Here is a 24,058-nt window from a genome sequence, read left to right on the forward strand (position 1 = left end):
CTTGGACCCTTCTCCAAAGTCTCTTGACAGCCACACAATAAACATGAAGCCATCTGGCTACATCCTCTTGAGACTGACCAGCCTAACGCTATCCAGTGGCTCTCAAAGCAAACTTTGAAGCAGGTGTTTCTTTTCAGATCTCCTTAAAACATTGGCAATCTGAAGCGAGTGTTTATTTCATTAAACGAGGATTAAGCTTGCTTCTTTGCCACGTTTACTGATTAAGTGTGGTTGGTGGATAGACTACATCACAGTTGTTGTTGTTGTTTGTTGGGTTTTAGGAGCATCGGCAACTAAAGCCATGTTGCTCCGCGTAAATAGCGTGTGTTTTGAGGTTGATCTTCTGTTTGCTGGATGAAAACACGAGTTTCGGGGGGAAAATCATGCTCCCCTCGCCTGAGACCGACTAACTCAACCACGTTGTGAAAAAGACCCATAAAAATTCCTTCCATCATCGATAGGATGGACGGCGACCCCTACTAACTGTGCTGTCCACGAGGGCGCTATATCACAGTGGAATCTGGGTACGTTAATCTGCATCAGGTATGTGAAATCCAAGTAATAATTTTGATTCGTTCCTTGCATGTTTACACTGTATGTGGAAAATGTGCTCAAAGCAGATGCGTTGCTTAAATTTTGGAAACAGGTGCGAATGCAAAATATATCCTGAAGATGCCTGCTACTGATCTGAACCTGGTAAACATTAACGATAATATTAAGAGTGTTATCAACAGTTACCGAAAAAATCTCTCTCTCCCTCACGTTTCTTCTCTTACTTGATAAACTCTATCCGTTGCCCTTTCACCGCCGTAGACCACACAATATTGATTCCACCGACGTCATGAATACCTTTGATCACGATGGTGAGCATTGCTCCAACTATGATGATGGTTTGGAGTACATCTGTCCATATAACTGCTTTTATTCCTCCCTACAAGAATGAAAAAAAAGCTGATTGTATATTTATCGTTATATGTAAAGCAAGTTAACACCACCAATTTCATGAAGGAGATAGATATGTCTTAGTAATGGAGTAAGAACTTCACTTATATAAAACAACTTAGGTTGTTAATTCACAGTGAGCTGTTCCTAAATATTTTGCATTTTCAGGTTTTCACTAGAATGTTCTAGAAAATTATTTACTTGCTGTCGCTAGACGATTCATCAATTGAGTTGGGCTGTTCAGCGTTTTCATTGAGATAACTATGGCCATGAGGTGTCTGTATATTATGTCTTCAAACTGGGTGTGTTCTATAGGTAATTATGCTTTTTTTTCAGTACGGAAAACCAGATTTTAAGCAAGGAAAAACAGATTCACTATATCCAAGAAAAATTCGGTGTTTCGAAGAATTTTCAGTTATTTTTAATTATAACTTGTTAAGTTAGTTGAGATTAATTAAAATAGGCTATTTCGGGTAGGCGGAGCGGAGTTCAAGTGATTTATTTTGAATTTTTCTTTTTCAGCTTTGAGGTAAAAATCTGAAGACCTAAAAAGCTTTAGGAAGATGAGGATGGAGGAAAATTTAAATTGACTTTCTCTCATCCATCTGAAACTAAATTAAGCATAATTATAAGATGATTTTATGCACTTAGAGGAGAGAATTTTCCTGGAGAGAACTAAAAATGACTCTTTAATCCTTATTGGATTCATTTCATCATAACCAATTTCATTTCTTCACAAAATTATTTCTACTTAATATCGCAGTTAGTACTTTACAACAGCTAATACTTATTAAGAACGAAACTTGTCTCCAAAGCAGGCATTTCTTTATCTAGTTCTCACTCAAAACGACAATAGGAGACAGAGCAATAAACAACTCATAAATTTTATCACTAAATGGCAAGCTCAGAGTTCAAGTTATATCAACTGTAGCTAAAGGAATGAATTCAATTTTTTTATCGTGATATCCTGCTTACGGAATATGCTGCGCACTTATAATAAAAACGAAATGCAGCAGCGAGGAACGAATAACTGAAGGTTCTGTAGAAAATACACAATGCTTATTCCCCTTAAAATTTTAGAAAAATCGTAACCCTACTTTTAATATTGTGGTGATTGGACTGATATTGCCACTTCAAAGGATCACATTTCAAGTAAGCGAGTATTTTATTTATTTATTATATAAAATAAATAAAGGTTTACTTATGAGGAGCGCTTGAAAAGTTATTGGCCCGAGTATGAAAGGGCCCGAGTACAAAAGTAACTTTTGTAGTGGTACAGTGTTAAAATTTTATATACTTGATAAATAACACTTCAAATAGTAACCCGCCAAGTTTCATACAATTTCATTAGTCTTTTTTTTTATTTATTAAATTACAGGTATAGAAGTCAACAAAGTTTGTGACTTATGAAAGATGGGCAAAATCAGTTAACGTGCAGCCATCCAATATTTGGGAAAAAAGGGACTAACGCCGAAAGCAATTCGTGGGGATATGGTAACAACACTGGGTAACGATACCCTTCCTATTCCATGGTTAAGAAGCGGGCAGCAGGATTTAAACGAGAGCGATAGAGTCTTGAAGATGACCCACGCTGTGGAAGATCTGCAACGTCCATCACTCCCGACGTTGTTGACAGTGCGCATGATCTGGTGGGAATCTTATTCGAACCTGTGTACCACCTAATAACAGAGGTTCGAGCTATGAAAAAGGTGTCAGCACAATGGGTCCAAAAGTTGTTGACAGCATGTCAAAAACACACATGAACTGTCAAGTAAACTTTTGTATCGTTTTCACGCAGATCCACAATTTCACGCAGATTCACTTGCAGCCAGAGACAAAGGATCAGTCCAAAAACACAGCTCTTCTCCACCTACAAAGAAAGTCAAGTTGATTCTTTCTGCAAAGTATGGCATCGGTTTTTTGGGATGTTGATGAAGTGATGCTAATGGATTTCCTTGGGAAAGGCCAGGCAATCACAGGGGTATATTACGCAGAAATTGGGAGGTATTTGAGTGGAAATATCAAAGAGAAACGCCAAGAAAAACTCAGTAAGGAGTCCTGTTTCACTTGAACAACGCGCCTGATCACAAGACTGTCATTTCCATCACTGCACCGCATGGGTGCGGCTTTGAAATCTTGGACTCTCCCCATATTCACCAGACTAGATCTGGTGAATATGGCGAAGGTCCAAGGGGATGGGATAATAATAATTTGAAAAAAATACCTGGCTGGCATCCATTTTCTCACCGAGAGTCACGTCATTGCTGCAGTGGATGCATTCCTGGAGGAACAAGAGAAAACTTTCTTCGCAGCTGGAATAAAGGAATTGTAGCGTCGGTGGAAAAAGTGTATTTACTGCAAAGAGGACTATGTTGAAAGGTAACATGTTACCAGACTCATCAAATAATTTCATACTCAGGCCACTAACTTTTCAAACGCCCCTCGTATATCAGTTAAACCACTAATGGGTTCAGCCCTAAACATCTACAGGGATAGAGGATGTACATTAAAAAGTCACATTAATTAAAAATTAGTTATAAATTTCACAAAATTATCATTAAAATTTATATAACTCTTGATGGATCTTTACAAAGTAAACCATTCAAGGCTTGTTTCGTAACAAGCTTTGAATGGCAAGTTTTGTAAACTAAATAAAGGTGAAATTAACACAAAATAACGACTTTGCTGATAATCTAAATCAAACTTTAATGATTCAAATTAAGCGAATTAGGTTATTTCAGTAAACAGTTAATCACAAGTAGTAGTCCGAAGTGGGAAAATCACCAGTTATAGATTTAAAAGAGTGAATACGTTTCAGCCAAAGTTTGCTTCTTACGTAACTTGTATGCGCATAGCTTCTCGGAATCAAATCCGAGCTGGTTGTATATGGTGAGAATGTAGGAAACGCATTCTAGTCTTGATAGATTACACAGATTGTTAGTGCAAATGCATTAGTATTATTTCTAGTTCTTAGGGATGATAGGCGAATTATCTGGAATGCTTGAGAGAGAGAGAGAGAGAGAGAGAGAGAGAGAGAGAGAGAGAGAGAGAGAGAGAGAGAGAGAGAGAGAGAGAGGGAGAGAGAGAGAGAGAGAGAGGGCAGATTCTTGATGAGAAATTGCTATTTCCATGGGACAGATTTGAAATTCATGTGGGGAACGATCCTGGGGATGAATGGCATTCCCATGATTCTTTTCATCCAATGTTGGATCCAATACTGCATTCCAAGGAAGTTTCTTTAATACGTTTCACCGGCGGAGAATCACACTTGCGAAGTACGGAATGGAAATGGCGTGAGGTACATTTGGATATAAGGCATTGCGAGCGTATAAAAGTGTACCCCCTGTCAGTTCCTACCTTATAGTCTACATCGCTGCATACAGATCTGATTGACTCCCTTACAGATATGACTATGCAATGTATTAGAAATGACCAGTCACATAGACCCGTACATAAATAGAAGAAATGTAACGAGTCAATCATTTCTTACGAACTAAAAGTAAGAAACCAATAAAAATCTGCAAAGAAATTATGGCTCTGTAAAGTGAAGTAATTTAACTGTTGATTGCTTAAGGAAGAGAGGAGCGCAGTGTAATAAGTAGTATAATAGTAAACATAGCTATGTGTGTGTGTGTCTAAAAAACATGCAATCATATTAATCATAACATAGGAAGTTTACAGAGCTATGTAAACTATGCACACATAGAGGAAAGAGTGAAGCATTTTTGATTAAAATGCTTTACTCTCAATTTTAACACTATTATTAGGACGATATATATAATAGTGTAATGATTTGAACTGATGAGCATCACTTATGAATCACGTAATTATAAAACGGAATAAAAATTAGACTTACTAGAGCAGTGTAGAAAGTACACACCACACCAATACTAAGTACACTGAACCAAAGATTCAATCCAGAAACTAAAAAATAAAGAAAAAGGCGATTTTTTTAATAAATTTTAACCACAGCTTTTATCAATGCAAAAGAAGCGTGTGTAAATATAATCCAAAAGCGCAAACAGCCTACATGGTAAATACTAAATTTTATTTATATATATATATATATTATATGAGGTAAAAGTTAGGCAAAAGTAATAAAAATAAATAAATATGGCTATGTAGCTATCATTAGAGGCAGCAAATGCACATCCTCCACATGATGCCTAATTATATCTGATAATTAAAATAAATATGATATTTAAAATAAAAACATCAGCCAGTAGTACGGCAATAATGCAGAGCGAAACGAAACGCAAAATAATATAAAATAATCAAACAGGGAAGGGAAAATAGAGATAATAGGTAGTCGATAATCCCCTGTAAAATTTAGTCATTAAACCCAATTAATAAAAAACCTAACTTTTTTGCGTAACTTTTACCTCATATAATATAAATTAGTGGTAGTAGTGGGTTGATATGCTAAATAAGCAGCGCCTGTGCCGCCATCTATTCTTTTCCTTTCTATTATATAAGCTGGTTAAGCTTGCATTATGTCAGTGGTGTGGCTCTGATTAAGAGTGTTCTCTGTTCTATAGTTTATTTTTCGCTGCATAAGGACCACCGCCATGCAAACCCTCTGCATTCGTTGATCTATCGGAGAATGGAAGGGTGGTTTGGTTCTTCGATATTTCTGCCTTTGCGATGATTTGTATGACGATTGAAATGCAGCGATTCCATGACCATTATTGGCCTCGTGGTCCTCTGTCGATATGGGGCATGATGGTCAGTCTATCATTTTGATATTTTAGTTTTTTGGTAGTTTCTTTAACCCTTTTTTGGTGATATTTCACGTTTTTTGGAACTGGTACCTTCGAGGGGGGTACCGCTAAATTATTTATAATTGGCATTATTTTAAATTTACATTTTTTATTAATTGGGTTTAATGACTAAATTTTACAGGGGATTATCGACTACCTATTATCTCTATTTTCCCTTCCCTGTTTGATTATTTTATATTATTTTGCGTTTCGTTTCGCTCTGCATTATTATTATTATTATTATTATTATTATTATTATTAATGGCCATATGGTACAAGGAAGCCTGAGGCTTATGCTGCACCCAGTGTTGCCATTTTAGCGGTTTTCCCGCTAGATTTAGCGGAATTGCTTCAGGTTTAGCGGATAAAAATATGAAATAGCGGATAGCGGATTTTTTAGCGGGAAGAGTATAAATGTTTAGCATTTTATGTATTTTGGCAATGTAACATTTAAATTAAGAAATATTCATTTAAGAAATATTAAATTAATTGTTCAATTAATTATTTAATTAACAATAAAAATAATTCATAATTGAAATAATAGGGATAACATATTTCATAGTTTTTTTTTATAAAGCGAAGAATCGGTTTTATATTATTCTGGATTTCCCTGAGGAGAACCCCAACAATTTTACGTAGTTACGCTCGCGGTCAAACGACCTGATCATTGGGTCATAGCTTTAAATTGTTGGATCAAATCTAAAAATGTGGGAAAAATTCTAATGACGCCTTTTTTTTGAAACCGCGCGAAGGAATGGCATTGGATAATTTTTCTTCGTCGTATTTGTTTGGCTTCCAAGAAATGCGATCCGAATTACCGACATCTCTTTCAACGTTTCTAATAACTACAGAGTAATAAGTAATAATTATTTCTAATAACCACAGTGTAATAATATCTTAGTATAGTCAGTCCTCGTATAGCACGATAGTTGTGTTCCTAGAAACCCTCGTGCAATAAAAACAACAGGCCCTATGGGAAAAATTGGGTTAGGTGCCGACCACCCAAGACTGAACACACATTTGTAACCAAAACATTACCAAACACAATAAATAATCGTAAAAAAATACTTACGTATTTTATTACGATTATTACGTATTTTTTTTATTACGTAAAGGTCGTAATAAAATATTGCTAATGCTTTTGCTTTTATCGTAAGCAAACTTGTTTTTTGTTTGATTTTCTATCCAAACAGATAACAGCCATTTCATCTCTTCCAATTCTTTGTATGTTAATGGATTTTAATTACACTTTGAGTTGTTCCCGCTATGAAAGTTGTTTTTATTTTCTCTGCATTCTTTGTAATTCTCGGCGATCCCTCATTTAGGTCTGTAGCACGTGCAATATCACACGGTCTTTCATTTCGCTCAAAGCGTTTCACGATTTCAAATTTTTTTCTCTATCGATAGAGGCGGACTGGCCATAAGCCTTACCTTACGGGATGGCGGACAAAAACAAAACGAAATATACCCAAAATTTTCGGAAGGAATGGTTAGCTTTTCCGCAATTCAAAGACTGGTTAGTAGAGATTCCAAAACATCCAACTGGAGCAAGATGTAAGTCTGATTTTACTGCTAAAATTTCGGACATTAAAAGTCATTTAAAAACTTTCAAACATATTAAGTCAGTAGAAGAACCATTTTCACCTAATAGATCAGGCAACCAATCTAAATTAAATTTTCCCACCAAGAATTTACAAACAGTGGAAGCTGAAGCAAAGTTAAGTTTGTTTGTTTGTGCTCACTCTTCAATACTGGCAATAGACCACCTTGGTGAATTATGTAAGAATGCATTCCAAGATCAAACAGCCAAAACTCATCGAACAAAATGCAGCGGCATTATCAAATATATCGTACACCCCCACTTTCAGAAAGATTTATTGAAGTCAGTGCTCGATGATTTTTCAAATTATAGTTTGTTACTAGATGAATCAAACGATATTAGTGTGACAAAACTATTAGGTATTGCAATTGGGTATTACGATGAGCAATTCGATAAAAGACTTTCTACGTTCTTAGCTCTTGTAGAATTAGATCAATGTAACGCTGAAAATATTTCAAATTCAATTAAAATAACGCTGGAAAAATTTAAACTTTCTTTAAATAATCTTGTGGGCATTGGGACAGATAATGCTAGCGTTATGATTGGAGTTAATAACAGCGTTTATACACATTTGAAGTCCGATGTACCGAACTTGATATTAATTAAATGCGTATGTCATTCTTTGCAATTAGCAGTATCTCATGCAACACGCGAAACATTCCCTAGAAGTCTAGTTCATTCGTGTCAAACAAGGTGGTTATCCATTGAAGTTGCTATAACAAGAATTTTAGAACAGTATATTGAATTAAAAGCCCATTTTGAAATAACTCGTTTGACTGACAAATGTTATACTGCAGAACTTCTTTATTCAATGTTCAAAGATGAAAGTAATTATCTTTTATTTTTAAAACCTATCTTATCTGAAGTACAAAGAGTAAACAAATACTGCTGATCCTACATTATTACTACACGATTTAAACACGCTATTGTCGATGATTGCCAATAAAATGTTTTTACCAAATACACATATTGAAAGGATAGAAGAGGACATTAATAATTATTTAGAACCCAAGCCATATTTAGGTTACCAATTTGAAAGAAAAATAAATGAGTTAATAATGAATAAACTTATCAGATGAAATGGCAATAAGAGAGAGAGGTCGTAATTTCTTGATTGATTTGTATCTACAATTAAACCAACGCCTTCTGGACAACATAAAAGAATTAGAAAAAATATCATTAATCTCAGTTAACAATATATTAAAGCAACAAAAAGAACCACTGATAAATTTATTACAAAATTTAAAATTGTCTGAAGTAAAAATTGAAAAAAATTGAGCAACAGTATATAAACATTACTCTCGTTAAATGGAAAACATCTACAATACAATGAATTTTTGGTAAGAAGTTTCGAAATATCGAGATGCAAGCGGTGAAAATCCATTTAAAGAAATTAGCCAATTTGCATTGGATATTTTAATTTTGCCATTATCCAATGTAGATGTGGAAAGAATATTCAGCAACTTAAATCTAGTAAAACACAAAACACACAAGCGTTGGCATGGTTAATGCAATCTTATCAGTACGATACGGGCTCAAAAGAGTTGAAAAGTGTTGTAAAAATTATGTTTTACCTGAAGAAGTGCTTCGCAAAATAAGTACACAAGAAGCATATGATGAAGAGGTATTGAATTTCGAAATTAATTTAGATTTTTAGATATTGATTTTATATTAAAAACGGAAAAATAAATAACTATTTATATATACTATTTGGTTGTTTGTTTTTATTCACTACAAAGTACAAACAAATGAAAATTTAAAAAATTTGGCGGGTCAAGTGCTAAAAATAGCGGATTTTGAGTATGCGGCTAGAGGGAAATATTATTAAGAGTTGGCAACACTGGCTGCACCAGCCAAAAAAAAAAAAAAAAAAAATTCCCAAGTTACCCCCTGAGAGAGAGAGAGAGAAAAGTAGAAAGGAATCACCAAGAAAGAGAAGAATGATGATATCCAGCTCAGGACCCTGGGTTTGCCAAGCCCATACTCACTAGATGTGAGCCCCCGGGGTTGTATTGCCGTACTACTGGCTGATGTTTTTATTTTAAATATCATATTTATTTTAATTATCAGATATATATATATATATATATATATATATATATATATATATAATATTAATATTACATGAGTCAATATTTATGAGTCAATGCAGTTGCAAGCAATCATGCAAAGCACCCATAATGTCTATAATATTACAGATAATAGAAAGAATAAGCAAATAAATCCAACAATAATACCATCAGGGACCTAAGATAACGCAAAAAAAAAAAAAAAAAAAAAAAAAAAAATATCGCTTTTTACCGACAATCTAGATGACGTCAACTGGGGCCAACCACCCAGAATGAAGGCAAAAAACGACAAGAGGTTCTCTGTTTCTGTGATGATTAATATATGCTAAGTAATTTAAATCTAAACCAAATGTAAACCACTATAGGCCTAAAGTAAATCGAATATAAAACGAAAGATGATAATAAAAATTTTAGCAATATTAGAATCAAAGGTAGGAAATATAAGTAAAATATAAATGTAAGCATATATTAATCATCGTTGACCCGACAGAGAACGTAATTTAATGATTAAAATAAGATTAAATATATAATACATACTACATATTGACCGTATCTAGGACATAATGTAATAGTCGTCAAAATAATATGTGGTGCCCCCTATGTGATGGATACGGTAAAAATAATTAATTAAATTAAATTAACGCATTGAGAAACATGCAGATAGTAAGAAGAAAAACTAAAGGAGTAGGAATAATAGAACCTGAACTCCACAAAGGCGAAAAATAGTGGTATAGATAAGAAATAGTTTCTCCTACGTCCTCGGATTGCCCTAATAATTTCGGAGAAATAAAAATAAAGAGTGTAGGACAGTTTAAAGACATTACAAGATATAAGTTGTGCCACAACTTATATCTTGTAATGTCTTTAAACTGTCCTACACTCTTTATTTTTATTTCTCCGAAATTATTAGGGCAATCCGAGGACGTAGGAGAAACTATTTCTTATCTATACCACTATTTTTCGCCTTTGTGGAGTTCAGGTTCTATTATTCCTACTCCTTTAGTTTTTCTTCTTACTATCTGCATGTTTCTCAATGCGTTAATTTAATTTAATTAATTATTTTTACCGTATCCATCACATAGGGGGCACCACATATTATTTTGACGACTATTACATTATGTCCTAGATACGGTCAATATGTAGTATGTATTATATATTTAATCTTATTTTAATCATTAAATTACGTTCTCCGTCGGGTCAACGATGATTAATATATGCTTACATTTATATTTTACTTATATTTCCTACCTTTGATTCTAATATTGCTAAAATTTTTATTATCATCTTTCGTTTTATATTCGATTTACTTTAGGCCTATAGTGGTTTACATTTGGTTTAGATTTAAATTACTTAGCATATATTAATCATCACAGAAACAGAGAACCTCTTGTCGTTTTTTGCCTTCATTCTGGGTGGTTGGCCCCAGTTGACGTCATCTAGATTGTCGGTAAAAAGCGATATTTTTTTTTTTTTTTTTTTTTTTTTTTTTTTGCGTTATCTTAGGTCCCTGATGGTATTATTGTTGGATTTATTTGCTTATTCTTTCTATTATCTGTAATATTATAGACATTATGGGTGCTTTGCATGATTGCTTGCAACTGCATTGACTCATAAATATTATTTACATATTTACAGTTACTGTCGTTTTAATTTAATTATATATATATATATATATATATATATAGTTTGAAATAAAAATATCTAAGATTATTCGTACATTGAAATGGCTCTAAATTAAAAAAATATATTTATTAAGTGACCCAGATAAAAAGACGAAGGAGCTCTTTTTAAATAATCAATTTTGTGATTATCTTTAATTAAAAGTTAAAAAGATTAATCTAATTCATTACAGAATACAGTATACAAAACAGTTTACAAAACTCTGATCTCCTCGTATTTTGAAGGCAAACTCTTTATTTGTAATTCAACAGACGGAGTTAGAAATATTGCTTAATATATATAACGATGTTTCAAAGACTGTAATACTTAAGAAAATAATGAAACTTTTATATAAAAAAGTTATTTTCACTAAAAATAAAAAAAACTGTCTTACCTTGAGACAACACAAGGGAAGGAGCATATATTACGAATGAGGTGTAAAATAACTGCAAAAACATAAGAATACGTCTGAATTTTACATGCATAATTATGATAATTAAGAATAATTAAAGTGTACACTAATTTCATTTTGATTTTATAAATTAAATTCAAAATGATGAATTACAAATATGTAATGAATTAAATCAGTTACAAACAATTAATTAATTAATCCACAATGCAATAGCCAAATCAAAATGATGAAATGGCCTGGTATAAATAAATGAAATGGAAAGAAACTATATTATTAAGATATTTGATACATTTGTTATTTATAGACGACCATTATAAATAATAACACTGATATAAATATACGACCGAATAGGAATATTCGTCCCTCATGTTTTAAAAATGACCCATACAGTCATGTGTTAAAATAATCTATATGAAAATTAAAATATCAATAAGTCATATTTCTGTTATTCTATAAAGATTAAAGTTTCATTGGATCATGTATTATGTACGAAACGAAAAACATAAAAAAAAACTGTTGATAATACACAAATGAAATGTGAGCTATCATTCCACTTCTATGTAGTTATATAATATCGGCATAGCTACATCATAGTTTATCCATTACTGAAACTACTATCCATAAATTAAACAGTGTGAAAGGCATCGTTTTTTTATTGTATCTCATATTGTGGCTACCTTCCACTATCATTCTGCCAAAAAAGGAGCTATCACCAAAAATTTCGTTCCCGACCTAACTGCACTACTCTCATCATCCACCAGAAAATGGTTTTCACCCTCACTGTTTACCTCCTACATACTAATTGGGCACGGTTCGCTTAACGCAAAACTCTACCAATTCAGACTTTCCAATACAGTCTCCTGTAGATGTGGGCTACCGGAAGACTCTCCTCACGTACTTTTTGAATGTTCCATTTACGAGGATCTAAGATCGGCTCTTAAGGCAACAGTACCCAACCTGTGTCCCGGAGGTGAGAAGATACTCATTTCTGTCAACAATTTCCAGGCCCTTCAAACCTTCTTCAATGCTGCTTTTAATCGCAGGAAGTCTCTCAACCTCAATGTGAATTCAAGAAATGAAACTGAAAACGCATCATAAATCATAATACAACTGTGCGCTGCCTCGTCGTCCTGATGACGTCATATACAAAATTGCTGTGGCTTTTAAGAACACGCAAAGATTTTAACAGATGCTTCACTTCTCTGACTCATCCTTTATCAAGACTATTCAACTAAACCTCTGCTCAGCGATACCGTCATCGACCAGAGACTTTTGACACCATTCCAGTTTAACAAAATTCAGAATTATATCAGAACTTGTTCCTGCCGATCATGTTTGAATAACATTACTACTTCTGTTTGACAATACACCTTTTCTCTTTGTGGACCACTTTGGGCAGCACTGCATAAAGTTGTGGGCAAGAAATGGATAAAGATTTTATTTTACCTTTTTTTTTTTATGCATATATATTTTTTATATATATTTTTTATTTATTATTTATTTATTTATTTATATATATATATATATATATATATATAATGAATATATATATTTATAATAATAATAATAATAAATATACATATTTATAATAATAATAATAATAATAAATATATATATATATATATGAAATATGAAAACGAAGAAGTGGAAAAACAGGAAAAACAGTACGTGTACCTGAATGCGCAAAGCAGCAAAACAGGATACATGTATATAAATAAGTGTCACCGATGAAAGTAAAATAAAATAAAATAAAAATAAAAATTAATATAGATGGAGAAGTTATTAAACACAAAATGCCGACCTAGTTGAAGAAAAAAAGAATGTTAAGAACCTATATAAAATTAAGTAGAATTAAATCTGAATTAATGCCGAATTAACAGGCCAATCATATGTACAAAAGCTGAAAGAAAAAGAGGGGAGGGTAATAGAGATAAAAATTATAAAATAAAAATTAAAATTATAAAATAAAAATTAAAGAATTAAAAATTAAAAATTGGTACATAGATCAGGTATTTCATCAGGGGGCTACACCTGATCATGTACCAAACACTGTGTTTCTATGCAAACTCATGCTGATGGAGAAGCTATAGAAATGAAATGGATATAAAAAATGAAATAGATTTAAAAAAATTTAAAATTTTAAAATTTTTTTAAATCTCCAGAAACATGAGTGAGGTAGCCCCAACGCAGTGTATTTAGATTAATAAATTATGTAACGTAGTGTATTTAGTCGATAGTATGTAAGAACGCAAACGCAGTGTGTTTAGTAAATTAAGTGTGTAAGAATGTAAGTTTAAATCAAAAGTATGTAAGTTAAATAATAATGAATAACAAGATATTAATTTCCACTTCTACTAACACTCTCATAGCCAAGGCCCTCTCTATGAGGTTGGGTACTTACACACCCAGCTTGCCTAGTATCCTTTAAACTCTTTTCCTTCTCTTTCCTTCACATTGCTTCCTTTTTCTATACCGCTATCTTGTTATCTTGTTATTCATTATTATTTAACTTACATACTTTTGATTTAAACTTACGTTCTTACACACTTAATTTACTAAACACACTGCGTTTGCGTTCTTACATACTATCGACTAAATACACTACGTTACATAATTTATTAATCTAAATACACTGCGTTGGGGCTACCTCACTCATGTTTCTGGAGATTTAAAAAATTTTAAAAATTTTAATTTTTTTTAATCTATTTCATTTTTTATATCCATTTCATTTCTATAGCTTCTCCATCAGCATGAGTTTGTATAGAAACACAGTGTTTGGTACATGATCAGGTGTAGCCCCCTGATGAAATACCTGATCCATGTACCAATTTTTAATTTTTAATTCTTTATTTTTATTTTATAATTTTAATTTTTATTTTATAATTTTTATCTCTATTACCCTCCCCTCTTTTCCTTTCAGCTTTTGTACATATGATTGGCCTGTTAATTCGGCATTAATTCAGATTTAATTCTACTTAATTTTATATAGGTTCTTAACATTCTTTTTTTCTTTTTTCTTCAACTAGGTCGGCATTTTGTGTTTAATAACTTCTCCATCTATATTTATTTTTATTTTTATTTTATTTTATTTTACTTTCATCGGTGACACTTATATATATATATATATATATATATATATATTTATTTATTATTATTATTTTTTTACTTTATGCTATTCTCATCTTTATTTCTTCGTCTTCTGCTGTCCTGTCTCCTGGGAATGAGTGTTCTTTTGAATGGCTCCAAACCCTCTTTGGACATTCAGTACGTGACTGTTGAGGTTGGCCATGGTTCCTGCGCAGTTGTGGCCTACCTCCCCGTGGTGTAGACGGACGCTGGCCAGGCTTTCCAGGTGATCGCCTGCCTGGTGACAAAACGGCCAGAAACAACTAAACAACACAACAACACACACACTGCACGAACATAACGTTACACACATTTCTGGCCTGTTACAGTGCTCTGTAACCATCACAGTGTACAAAGACGGAGTTGAACTTTCGTTCAGGTGCCGTCCTCCATAAGATACTATACATGTCTACATGTCTACCTTCCACTATGACGAGAACAGATCCCACAAACAGTGATCATAAAGATCTGACTCTTTTAACCCACATCTGGGGCGTTGCCCAATCTATAAATACTAACGACCAAGCAGCTGTCGCGCTGCACAGAAAACAAATGGACATGATTGGACCTTCTCAACTGACACACGGACGGAACTCAGTCCCATGAGAGACTCTCACCAAAAGATGAAGAAGAACCTGCACAGTCGTTGTACGGACCTGACAAGAATGCCTGAGAGAATTCCATTAGCCCTGGATGGTAGGCCATGATAGACGACCACTTCGCAGCCACAAGCCTTCACGCCCTATTGGCGATCTGGGTCAGCTCCCTTGTCTGGCCCACTATTACTCCCCTTCCCCGGTGGGGGAGGGAGGCTTCTTGCCATCTCCTTAACCCCCACCACCCTTCTCTTCTTTCTGATGGGGCATGGGCATGCCCCACTGTAAGTTGGAGCTACCTTCCCTATCGGCTCCTTCTCTGACTATATCCCCCCAATCTTCAGCTTCCCTTCCCCCACTCTAACTATACGCAAGCGACAGTCCCACACAATCCAAATTTAACCATCAAAATAAATTTCGCCCAAAACTCTCGGCTTCTCATTCTAGCACCTTCACCACGCGAACTAACCTATACCAATTGATGTGTATGCATATGCATTTTTGTATGTCGTATATGTGCATTTTTTTTTTAGGTCCTAGCCACTGAAATCTAAGGAAATTAGGTGGCAGGACCTGCCAGAGTAAACAATTATAATACTGGTGTACCTGGTCTGCCTCCACGGGGCTAAAGTGGGGCAACGTTGGGCCTCAGTAGGGGTCCAGCGGCTAAATGACCAGATGAACAACGGTACACGACACTACACATGTACAATATCCATTCACTTTTAAATCTCTGGCATTTCCAGCAAACTGGCACACCTATCACAATGTAAACAATGCGGAGATGGGAGAAACCCCTGGTGCCGTATGACCCTAAATACACTTTACACTACACTTTACCTTCACAACGAGATACCAGATATTGCACTACTTCGAATAAGTAACGCTTCTCTAGTAGAGAAGAATACTGTTATTTATTCTCAGTGGATGCCACCACTCCTACAAAAAAAGTAATGGAAAAAACACCTCTAACTGAGGAAATGTGTGTGTGTGTGTGTGTGTGTGTGTGTGTGTGTGTGTGTGTGTGTGTGTGTGTGTGTGTGTGTGTGTGTGTGTGTGTGTGTGTGTGTGTGTCTAAAAACCATGCAAATATCAAAATATTTGATATTTGATCAACAGATGGTCCGGAATTCATTTGAAAAACGAAAATGCCGAAAGATGAGCACACGGAAAAAGCTAACAAAGTTTCAGACAAGAATAATAGCTACGGATGTCATGTGGGAAAATGTGTGCGAATGTCTGTTCAGAAATTAAATGTTCACAAATCGACAATCAGCAATGTGCTGAAGGAATTGAGCCAAGAAGTGACACTAAGCTCAAGAAATGCCTAGGTAGGAGTAAAATATTGACTGAAAGGAGCCAACCTTGATACATCCGGTTACTTCATCTCACCATTCTCACCATTAGGCCCTCAATAATCTCAGTTTGGAGCTGCGAAACAGTAAAGTGTGTGTGTGTGTGTGTGTGTGTGTGTGTGTGTGTGTGTGTGTGTGTGTGTGTGTGTGTGTGTGTGTGTGTGTGTGTGTAGAGAAGGTTTCCACGCTGCATGCCCGAATTTCACGGAAGAGCTGCAGGCCACAAAAACTTTGATAACAAAAACAAATGCATATCGACTGGCATTGTGAAAGATACACCTGGACCGTGGATCAATGGAGATGTCCAATGACGCATCGAATCACACTACGCGCTCTTCCATTCTAATTCCATTTTAATAGACGAGTCTTGGAATGAAGGATGCTAGGAGAACGCAAACGACCTGAATGTGTTGTCTCAACTGTGAAGTTGACAGGAGAAGTAGGTGTCATAGTCTGTCTTTCTGGTGGTATGGACTAGTCCACAGTTTACATTGCATGAACCCGTGAACTCTGTGTCCGACACAGATATTCTGGTCAATTCTTTATGACTAATATTTTGGCAGTTTTATGGAAGCATCTCTTACCTTTTCCAACAAGACAATGCTTCTGTCACAAAGCAAGGATTATGAAAGCATGGCTTGAAGAGAATAGCACTGAAACACTGCGGTGACTAGAACAGATCACAGACCCGAATCAAGCGGCGCTTCTTTTCGATGAACTGAAAGTAGGATTAGAAAATGCCCAAGACGTCCTTTTTCATTATTGGAGTAGTGCGTGTTTGTGTGCGTGAGCTAAGCGCTAATGAAATTAAGGCTATGGAGTATCAGTATATTGTGTTACGTGTATTCTGTAGTCAATTTACCTGTTTGATGGACATAGTGGACATAGTGGACATAGTGTTTTTTGTTATGCGGTTCCCGTGGTTTCCCACAAATCCGCGTTAAATACTCTGTTAACATAGCAAAGCCAGTCAGTGTGGGTTATGTGTGAGTAGTGTGTTGTTTGTGTTGTTTGACTGGCCTCTTCGTTACTGGGAGGCGCGATCACCAGGAAGGAGCCTCCCAGCATCCGTCCACTGGCACGAGGAGCCGGACCAGGGAGTAAAAGACATCTGACGGGCCGTCCACACTCTTGCAGGAGCGAGAGTGGGGAAGGCCAAGGAAAGAGCAGAGAAGAGACAGGAAAGTGGAAGACAGACAAGATAGCGAGGATGACAGAGCGTAGGCATCCTCCCAGGCGAAACGGAGCAGGAAGAGTGCTAGGTGCAGTTGTGGGAGTCCTGAAGAAAGACTGTGGGTAGGAAGAAGAGAATAGGTAAAGTTCAAATTAAAGAGTCCAGGATCGTCACAATGGAGAATCACGGAGCGGCGTCGACAGGGCTGTCCGCCATTTGCAGTTTCATGTCTGGAAGTTTCCGGTGCTGGGTATCAGTTGCTGTCTAGAAGAGGTTATCCAGGAGTAGTGTTCGGGAGTTGCAGGTGATGCCAGCGACGACGAAAGATGGACGAAAAACTCGAACTTCCGGGAGAAAAACCATACACCCTTTGTTCCAGACCAACTAATTCGGCCACGTTTTAAAAAAAAGGCAAGCCATTAAAAATTCCGCATGTCATTTACAACAGTGAATGACATGAGGTGATTATAATCACTGTGTTATCTGTGAGAGTCGGGTAGAAGAATAGTCCGTGCGTAGCACAGTGATTACGATTATTGTCCTTCAACACCGTATGGAAAAGGCTTGGGTTCGAATCCTGTTAATAACTAGAGAAATTTTGTTTGTTTTCAAACCGTCACCGACTTAGTCGGTCTCGAGGAATGGACAAATGCACTTGCAAGGTTTGCAAGTGCATATTTTCATGTTTGCAAGTGCAAACATGAAAATATTTCTTAGCGGGGCTAACATTAAAACATAAAGACCTAATATAGGACGATGACGTGCGTCTGAACCCTTGTTCTGCATTATTTACTTCAAACATTATTGTCTGAAAAGTAATAATAGATTCCTTGTGCATCAAATGTAATACAAATGTATCAGCTATCATTACCGAGTTCTGATGTTACTGGGTACACGCTCTCTCTCTCTTTTACACACACACACACACACACACACACACCGTTGGTAAAGGCTTATCTTCGATTACCATCGTTGAAATTGAGAGGTTTATTCCCCTCAGTGGAGAAGGAAATTTTATAAGTTCACACTGATTAAATAGCGAGTCGGTATAGGGAGAAGGTTGTATAGTTTCTACTGGAAACTTTAGTCATTCATTCATTCTGAAAAATAATAATCATACTTAAAATTCAAACTAATCACAGACGCATTATTATACTGATGAACTGTAGTTTTTTCGGCGCAAATTTTAAACTGTCAAACCCAAACATTGGGAAAAAGAGCTAGATTAATTTCCACTCGTTGGCTAAGTTGAGAATGACTTCACTGACAAAAATGGCGTTTATGAGTTTTTTTCGTTACTGAGTTAGTCAATCTGGAGAAGTTGTATGGCTTTTACTCCCTGGAAAGCATGAATTTTTTGCTCCACAAAACAGGAAACGAAATAGCAAAGTACAAGCAATTTAAAGGTAAAAATAATAATAATGAAAACTGCCATATAGAGACACTCGAGAATGATCCCATCCGCCCATGTGTATTATGTCCATAAACTACGTGTGTTCTCTGGTCGGTTTTCCTATTTTCCTGGGAGGAAACCTTGCTACCATTCCTGAGACCAACTAACTCAGCCACAGAGTGAAAAAAGCCCATAAAAGTTCCTTGCATCATTGACGAGATTCGAACCCGGGAATTTCCCACTCGGTGTGGGGAGGACTGTGATTGTAACCACTGTGCTACCCCACGCAGACTAATTTAAAGGTAAGATATAATGAAGTCTGGTGGCCTTAGTTGAATTTGTGCAAATTTTAAACTACCCAATGGAACTCTACCATTACAGATTTTTTCTCCCACAGGTATCATTGAAACTCTCATATTTATGATGTGACCAATAAGTGCTGTGCTTAAATAAAAAGATTAATATTCTTACCTGATTTATAGTCGAGACCACAAAAGCCAGGATTCGGACTTTACGATTGAATCTTCTTTCTAAATACTAAGGGGGGGGGGGAAAGAAGCAATAATGAAATGAATACAGTCTTATTTAGAAACTGAAGAAAGATGAATACTGTTTTCATTGATTTCGAATTAGCGTTCCAGAGCTAAACTGGTGCCTGAAAGTTTATTTATTTATTTATTTTTAACGTGGTTGCTTAAATGTTTAATGTAACTGAACATGATAAACTTTCTGGTCTAAGCCATACAGATTAGAGAGTTTAGAATGTATTGTAACATTTCCTCTTACCATAACATTATCAAAAATACTAATATGTCACAATATGGTTTCAAGTTCCTCAACTGCAAATCAGTGGTTTTAAAAGCCTACGCTCTAGCAGTATCGCTCATTTCTAATATAAAGTGGTACATCTAATTAGGTTGACTGTTTCTGCGTTATGCAGCCTAGATGGTTGGAACAATCGGTGCCCATTAGTTGAATGTTAGCAGAGCAGTCGAAAACTAAGATGGCCAGAGCCTTTAACATGTTAATAAGGGCAATTACAAAGTTATGGCAACGATAGGGGAAAGGAAAGAATCTCGAAGTCAAGTTCAGGGTCAATCATGAGTTTCGGGTGCATTCTCATAACGAGATGCCACAAGAAGATGATAGCCAGGCAGCTCTCTCAAGCACTTAGCACTGGAGCCACAGGAACGAGTATGAAAATATTATACAAAAGGCTTCAAGAAAGGAGTGAGACTGCTATGGTTTTTGTCCCTTCTCTGGAAACTAGAGTTTTTCGACCAGGAAAACAGACAAATCGACATGTTTGGAGTTGGTTCTCGGGTGGCCCTAATGTGAGAGTTATATATTATTATTGTCCCTCTTACCAAAGGAGAATCATTCTGACTTGATGCACACGACACAGTCTCTGGAGCCAAGACCAATGGGCTGACCTCTTTACAGATAATTCAGGCAATGGGAACAACACTATTGTGTCAGTAGTCTGAAAAGGTATGGTGTTGAATGACCGCAGCTCCGAATTCGATATCTTTGAGGGAGATCCCTTAATTGCTCAAAAAATATAGAGAACCCGGTGAGAGGCTAATCAGAGGTGAAAAGACCTAAATTCATTTTCGTGGATTATAATGCTCTTCAACGTAGCTGGTACACTCAATATAATTGAATTAACCTGATATATTTTCACAAAATGTTAGACATCTTACGTATCGTATTATAAATAAAACTTTAATTTCCTAACTTTTCGCTCATCCTGTACTTCAGAAATTGAGTTTGAGAACTAATTTTCTTTGACGCAACTTCCATTAATTCTTACAAAAAAGAAAGTCCTAAATGAGAAGTTCCATAATTTCAGAAAATGTGTATCAACATCGAGGTTTTAATATCCTCAGAGATTTATTATACACTTAATATGAATTTATAGTGACGTCATATAACATCATGCCGATTTCACAATTATGACGTAATTTCAGATTTATGAATTTTTTTTTCTATATCAAATTTTATTCTTTAGTAGAATTAGTTAACGGCTTGCATTTAGAATACGAAATGTCACACAGATCAGATAACAAAAGTTAAACGAAAACTGTAGTAAAAAAGGTCATAGTTTCTCCTTTTAGTTTTGGGAGGCTTGTGTTATTTACATTGGTATTTATTTATTTATTTTTTTCTAAATGCTGTACTCCTGTTTTTTCTCCCTCCCAGAGGTCTCTGAAGTATTTAATAAAATAATTTTTCACCCAAACGAAATAAACATCCGGGGAATTCAGAATTCTTTATAGCCTTAAGCGAATGCATTTCAATGTTTAATTTCTTTATTTTTGCAGTAGGTAACGAAGGCTTGTATTTTAGAAAATCTGTGCTTCTACTGTATTAATAACTTTGCAAAAGTCATTATATCAATTATATCTGTTTATGACTGAGCCTTTTAATACACAATTAGGCTTGGATGAGATCGAGAATTACAGGCAGCGTAAGTTCATCTTTCGCTTAGAATAGCAAGGTAACCGTAATGCTTCTCGTTGATATACTGTATTATCGATAAATATAAATTATGTGTCTTTAATGTTACATTTGTCTGGTTTTCTTTCTGTTATCATATTGTGAATAGTTTAGTTTTCAGTTTTATTTTTTAGTAGGATAGTATGAGCTCATTACACCAAAGTTGTATCAACAAATAAATGCCATTTCTAATTATTTGTTACCTAAAGTATGGATTCTTATATACAGTATTATTGCTCTGTTGAAATAAACTTGTAACACCAAATATATGTATGGAACATTAGTAATAAGTAAAAATTTTCTCGATTTTTTAATACTAACACAGAATACAATAGGTATTTTCTGTAATTTGTAAGAAAGTCACCTACACCTGACTATTTTGGTGAGGATGGTTATGTACACTGTTTTCACTTTTTATGCAACTAAAATAATTAATTGCTTTGAATTAAGAATATTGCGAAATTACAGCCAGGGATCGAAAAGGAAAATGCCTAGTCTTGAAATATCGATGGAAATTAATTATGTTATGAGGTTGGTGGGGAGACTTCCAAAAAATTTGATAACGGTTGACAACTGGTGGAATGTATGACGAATATCTTGGAGTATTTCCATACAAAGTTGAGCATGAAAAAATTATGTAGAAAAAATTACTGCGAAAAATTTAATTAATCAAAATTAAATTAAATGATGTATATTTTAAATCAACATTTTTCATAAATCAAGAAATTTGTTTTTTTTTTTTTTTTTGGACCAAAACTGGGATTTGGATCTTTGGAATAAACGCCAAAGCATCTAAGACTAAGCATTGTCTGTATATATGGAATCTAAAATCCAAGTTATAAGGTAGAAACCTTACACTTTCTCTCAAGGCCCACTAACTCTGCCACCACTTGGAAATCCCATTATAAGTTTTTGTTGCTGACCAGAATAAATTACTCATCTGGCTATGCGAATCTAGTCCTGACCTTTAAAAAACGGAAAGTAAATGGTGTAGCTACGTTTACTGTCATGAAGAGCAATAACAAAGCGTGCATTACTTAATACAATGACACATTACCAGCTTTATTAACGCCACGTTAATATAGATTTTAATATGGGAAGTCATCATCGTTGTTCGTTGTAGTTACGTTCTTGGAACCGCGACGAACAACGAAAACGATGAAGAATAGGGCCGATCAACATCCCCATATTTATTGACTGCCTGTGACATTTATTGCCTGAAATATATCTTCCAAAAGGGAAAAAAATATATTTTTGTGCGTATAAAATACAGATTCTCTTTAAGATCACATTATACCTTTTTAATAAAGTATAAAAATATTATTAATTTAAAAAAATTGGCAGCTGAACCCCCTCCTCCCTCCGTGCACGTCACGCCCTCTCTGCCACGTAATTCGTGGTTTCGAGTGGCCAACTGCTTTCCACCTTAGTAAAACATGTAATGTAAGCAATAAATAAACAAAAAATCACCAATTTATTTCTGAAAGGACTCATCCACTGCGGCTTCATTTTTCTCAAAAAAAAAAAAAATAATCCTCTTTTACTAAATTCTTGTTTTACACAATTTCTGTGAAATTTCTGAAAAAATTCGATAATTTTCAATAAATACACAAAACGAACTGATTTAGCAGCAATACACGGACCATGGCTTAAACGTGATAGCCAAGTGGCCACTAAGTAACGAAACGACGAAAAACAAGGACTTCCTGTATCTGTACAATGAATGTCTTTATGTATTATAATGACAAAAATCGGAAACTATATACAGTAAAAGCCCCCTTATCCGACGTAATCCGAACCGGTAATTGGTCGTTTAATCGAAAAATTCGGTTAAAAGGACCATAAAGCAAAAAATAATAATACAAAAAAAAAAAAAAATAGATAAATAAATTGGTAATTTTCATCTGTTTAGAATTTTAGATGATGATATGTGACGTTTTGCGGCACACTCCCTCCCTTCTTTGTAAACACGTTGTCGTTGTAGGGTTTTAGGCGCATCAGCAACTCAGGCTGCATTGCACGGTATTCCTGTGAACTGCGTGTTGCACATCACAACGTTGATTGATAAATCAGGCTGTCGTTTAATATAATGTAAATTTTTGGTCCTGGATTTGATTCAGTCTCTTCTTCTTCTTCGTACTTTGGTCCATCTGTTTCTCACGGTGTGGGTATTTTTTGCATTAGTCCATAATTTAATTATCCAGTAAATTGCCCCCTAATTTTATGGAAGACGTTATTGATCTATTGTTGTATGTGTTCTTGCTGCAAATATTTTGAAACTTCAGTTTGCTTGAAATCAGTTTAACTATATTCTTCGTCACCTGTATTCTTTGTAGTTCATCATCAGCTTTCATCAGCATTCTTGTAAATGCTGATGAAAGCTGATGACTCTTACAAGAATGCTTTCATCAGCATTCTTGTAAATTTACAATGTACAATTCTTGTACATTGTAAATACATCTTTGAAGTTGAT

The 24,058-nt window shown here is 35.0% G+C and overlaps 1 protein-coding gene across 1 annotated transcript in view; it reads right to left on the reverse strand.

Moving 5' to 3' along the window:
- Window positions 1–629: 629 nt before the first annotated feature.
- The window catches only part of LOC150088109 (sodium-coupled monocarboxylate transporter 1-like), a 28,311-nt gene continuing 4,882 nt past the window's right edge, over window positions 630–24,058 (reverse strand). The window contains exons 2-3 of the mRNA XM_090370024.1: window positions 777–931; window positions 630–693 (exon numbers count right to left, since the gene is read on the reverse strand). Of these exons, the coding sequence (XP_090226150.1) occupies window positions 630–693; window positions 777–931 (219 nt within the window). The remainder of the gene's footprint in view (window positions 694–776; window positions 932–24,058) is intronic.

The sequence above is a fragment of the Mastigoproctus giganteus genome, chromosome 3 (genome assembly GCF_048544385.1).
Source record: "Mastigoproctus giganteus isolate SK-2022 chromosome 3, ASM4854438v1, whole genome shotgun sequence".
Classification (NCBI taxonomy): domain Eukaryota; kingdom Metazoa; phylum Arthropoda; class Arachnida; order Uropygi; family Thelyphonidae; genus Mastigoproctus; species Mastigoproctus giganteus.